The following is a 4434-nucleotide window of genomic DNA, read 5'->3' as shown; positions in this document are numbered from 1 at the left end:
GGGTTTCCAAGGCAGTATCACTACGGAAGTAGATTGCCCAACCTTCCTTCTGAGGAGTGGCTGGTGGGTTTGAAACCAGCCTTCTGGTTAGCTAATGCCTAGGATATCAATTTTTGTGTGTTCCATTTCATTTTTTGCAATTTCCAATTTTCCTAGATTCATACTTCATACATTCCATGTTCCGATTATCAATGGATGTTTGCAGCTGTTTCTCCTCAATTTGAGTAGTGCCATGTCAGCAAATGGAGGTCTCGAAAGCTTTACTCTATCCATGTCAGTAAGGTTGGTCCTACTTTGATGATGCAGCTCTTTCCTAGTCATATTTTGAAAGCCTTCTGACTTAAGGGGCTTGTCCTCCTGCACTGCATCGGATAATGTTTCCTGGCTATTCACAAAGCTGCACAGTAATGTATCAGATAGTGTGATAGAAAGCTACGTGGTGAGTCCTTAGAAAGTTGGAATTAGAAATACCACTTGATCCAGCAATCCCATTACTAGGTATATATCCTAAAGAAGTGAGAGCCAGGAAAAGAACAGATACATGCACACCCATGTTCGTCACAGCACTATTTACAATAGCAAAACGATGGAAACAACCTATGGGCCCATCAACAGAAGAATGGATAACCAAACTGTAGTACATACACACAATGAAATACTATGCAACCCTAAAGAATAATGTAGAATCTGCAAAACACTGCATAACGTGGATGAAGTTGGAGGAGATTATGCTGAGTGAAATAAGTCAATCACAGAAGAACAAATATTGTATTAGTTCATTATTGTAAAAGTCAAGGAAAGGTTTATATATAGAAGGAAACTTTCTTTGTTGGCTACCAGAGGTGGGAGAGGAAGGGAGAAAACACTGCAAAAATTAAAATAAATAAATAAATAAATAATAACAAAGATATAATTAGAAAAAGAGTGAAAAAATTAAATAAATAAAAAGAAAGAAAGATGGATGCAGCCCCAAATGTCAATAGTACTGAGATGGAGACTCCCCCTTTCTGAAGTTCTCTCTGACTTGCAAGGACTGTGACATAGATTTTCATTGATTTTTTTTTTTTTTTTCCCCATTTCAGGTATAGGACACCCTGTTTCACACGTTACTGGGGATAATTGTTGTTATGGTCCCCATTCTGTTTGTGAGGTAAGTACATATATATATATATACATATATATATATTTTTAGTCTGTGCCCCAAACACAGATAGTAATAATGATAATTGTTTTTTTACCATACCCCAAACACAGGTAATTATGAATAGAAATGAAAACAGTGAGCTTTGAGAGCTGTGACCAGCATGGCCTTGGGCAGATGAATAACATTATTTTCCAGAAGCTCAGAAGACAGCCCGAGATACAGGAGGGGCTCTGGGATCTTTTTAGCTTGGGTGACGGACACACTATGAATGCTGCCATTATTATCTGAAAACTTTTTGAAAAATACTTTTAGGAAATGAAAATCTTTAAAAAATGCTTTGAAATAATTACAGGCTCTTTGTAAGGAGTCATGGTGGTACATTGTTAAAGCACTCAGCTGCTAACCAAAAGGTTGGTAGATTGAATTCCTCAACTGCTCTGTGGAGAAAAATGTGGCAGTCAGCTTCCGTAAATTGGCAATCTTGGAAACCCCATGGTGCAGTTGTACCCTGTCCTCTAGGGGCGCTGTGAGTCAGAATCAACTTGCTGGCAGGTAATGGGTTTGGTTTGGGCTTTGCTTACTTAAACATTCGGAGACCAGGAAACCCTATGGGACAGTTCTGCTTTCTCAAATGTTTAATTCACTCGCTATGAATTAGAATGGCCTCGGTGGCAACTGAGCATGTTGTTAGCTGCCGCCAGGTTGATTGTTAACTCCTAGTTACCCCTCGTGACAGAGTGGAACCGCTCCATAGGGTTTTCTGGTCGGTCCTCCTTATGGGGCAGATCTCCAGGTCTTTTCCCTGTGGAGCCACTGGGTGGGTTTAAACTGCCAGGCTTTTGGTTAGCAGCTGAGCACTTGTCTGTTGCGCCACCAGGGCTCCTTATAGGCTCTGTAGAAGTCACAAAGAGAGCACAGACTGACCCAGGTACCCCTTACCCAGCTTCCCTTAATGGTTACTTCTCAGGTAACTACTCCAATCTCAAAACCAGGAAATTGACCTGGGCAAGTTGTATTTGTCGGTTATTTTTGTTGTTATGAGCCCAGGAGTCAATTCCAGCTCACAGTGATCTTATATGACAGAGCAGAGTTTCCTAAACTGTAATCTTTACAGAAAGGAGTCCTGCTTAATTTGGCTGTTAACCGGAAGGCTGGTAGTTTGAGCCTGCCCAGCTGCTCGGGGGGGGTGGGGGGTGGCGGGAAACAGCTGACAATCCACTCCTGTAAAGATGCCGAAGAAACCAGACATATTGCTGACTCATAGCGACCCTCTAGGACAGATAGAACTGCCCCTTGAGTTTCCAAGACTGTAAATCCTTACCAAAGCAGTCTGCCACATCATTCTCCCATGGAGCTGCTGGTAGGTTCAAACCACTGACCTTTCGGTTAGCAGCCGAGCACTTTAACCACTGTACCATCAGTGTTCCATTGTGTGTGTGTCTGGTTCTGTGCTAGTAAAATTTTGCTGAAGATAATTTTAAAAGGTTGCAGCAGTATGTTGTTGTTGCTGTTAGGTGCCGTCCAGTTGGCTCCGACTCCTGGGAACCTATGTACAACAGAACAAAACACTGCCCAGTCCTGCTCCATCCTCACAATCCTTACTATCCCTGAGCCCATTGTTGCAGCCACCGTGTCAGTCCATCTCACTGATGGTCTTCTCCTTTTTTGCTGACCCTCCACTTTACCAAGCATGATATTCTCTAGGGACATGTCACTTTCTGACAATATGACCAAAGTAGGTGAGATGAAGTCTGGCCGTTCTCACTTCCAAGGAGCATTCTGGCTGCACTTCTTCCAGGACAGACTTGTTCGTTCTTCTGCAGTCCATGGTACTTTCAGCATTCTTCACCAGCACCACAACTCAAAACCATCAGCTCTTCTGTGGTCTTCCTAATTCATTGTCCAGCTTCCACATGCATATGAGGCAACTGAAAATACCAGGCGTGGGTTAGGTGCACTTTAGTCTTCAAAGTGACATCTTTGCTCTTCATCACTTTAATGAGGTTTTTTGCAGCAGATTTGCCCAGTGCAATACATTGTTTGATGTCTTGACTGCTGCTTCTGTGGGTGTTGATTGTGGAACCAAGCAATATGAAATCTTTGACGACTTCAGTCTTTTCTCCATTTATCATGATGCAGCTTTTTGGTCCAGTGGTGAGGATTTTCGTTTTCTTTATGTTGAGGTGTAATCCATACTGCAGACTGTAGTCTTTAAACTTCATCAGTAAGTGCTTCAAGTCATCCTCACTTTCAGCAAGCAAAGTTGTGTCATCAGCATATTGCAGGTTGTTAATGAGTCTTCCTCCAATCCTGATGCCACATTCTTCTTCATCTAGTCCAGCTTCTTGGATTATTTGCTCAGCATACAGATTGAATAAGTATGATGAAAGGATACAATACTGACACACTCCCTTCCCCTGTTCTATTCCACCGACAGCCTCCTGGTGTGTATACAGGTTCCTCATGAGCACAATGAAGCAATGATACACACAGCAGTACATTGACAGGGAACTTCCAGAAATGTAGGCTGGATTCAGAAGAGGATGTGGGATGAGGGATATAATTGCTGATGTCGGATGGATCTGGGCTGAAAGGAAAGAATACCAGAAAGATGTTTACCTGTGTTTTATCGATTATGCAAAAACATTTGAGTGTGTGGATCATAGCAAATTATGGATAACATTGAGAAGAATGGAAATTCCAGAATGCTTAACTGTGTTCATGAGGAACATGTACATAGACCAGGAGGCTGTTGTTCAAACAGAATAAGGGGATACTGCATGGTGTTTGGGAGCTCTGGTAGCCCAGTGCCTAAGCATTTGACTGCTAAGTAGAAGGCTGACGGTTCAAACCCACCAGCTACTCCCCGGAAAGAAGGCTGGGCAATCTATTTTCATAGTGATGCTGCCTCGGAAACCCAAGGGGAGGGGTCGCTATGAGTCAAATCCAACTCCACGGCAGTGGCTGCTGCTGCTGCTGCTGTTTGGTGGTTAAGTATTCTGGTTCCCTAGTGCCGCTCTGACAAGAATATATACCACCAATGGGATGGCCTTAACAAACAGGAGTTTATTCTCTTACAGTTTTGGAGGCTTTAAGTCCGAGTTCAGAGTGCCAGACTCTAGGGGCTGGGTGAAAGCCCCTCAACCTTGGGGTCCAGCTCCACCTCCTGCTCCCGGCCCACTGGAGCTAGAGGCGTTTCTTCACTCAGACAGCTGCTGGCTGCTGAGGCTGAGAAGCCCCAAGGTTGACAAGTAAAAAGGCACAGTCCTGATGTTACCAAACCACACGGC

General features: G+C 43.4%; 1 protein-coding gene across 1 annotated transcript in view; it reads left to right on the top strand.

The window, feature by feature from the left end:
• Positions 1–4434, top strand: part of CATSPERD (cation channel sperm associated auxiliary subunit delta) — a 141432-nt gene that overhangs the window by 47328 nt on the left and 89670 nt on the right. Inside the window, exon 3 of the mRNA XM_007954494.1 lies at positions 1083–1150. Within this exon, the coding sequence (XP_007952685.1) occupies positions 1083–1150 (68 nt within the window). The remainder of the gene's footprint in view (positions 1–1082; positions 1151–4434) is intronic.

Source organism: Orycteropus afer, unplaced genomic scaffold (genome assembly GCF_000298275.1).
Source record: "Orycteropus afer afer isolate SDZICR_OR568_19922 unplaced genomic scaffold, OryAfe1.0 scaffold00461, whole genome shotgun sequence".
In the NCBI taxonomy this organism is placed as follows: Eukaryota; Metazoa; Chordata; class Mammalia; order Tubulidentata; family Orycteropodidae; genus Orycteropus; species Orycteropus afer.
Note: the sequence above shows the minus strand (reverse complement) of the source record. Positions and strands in the feature narration are given on the sequence as shown.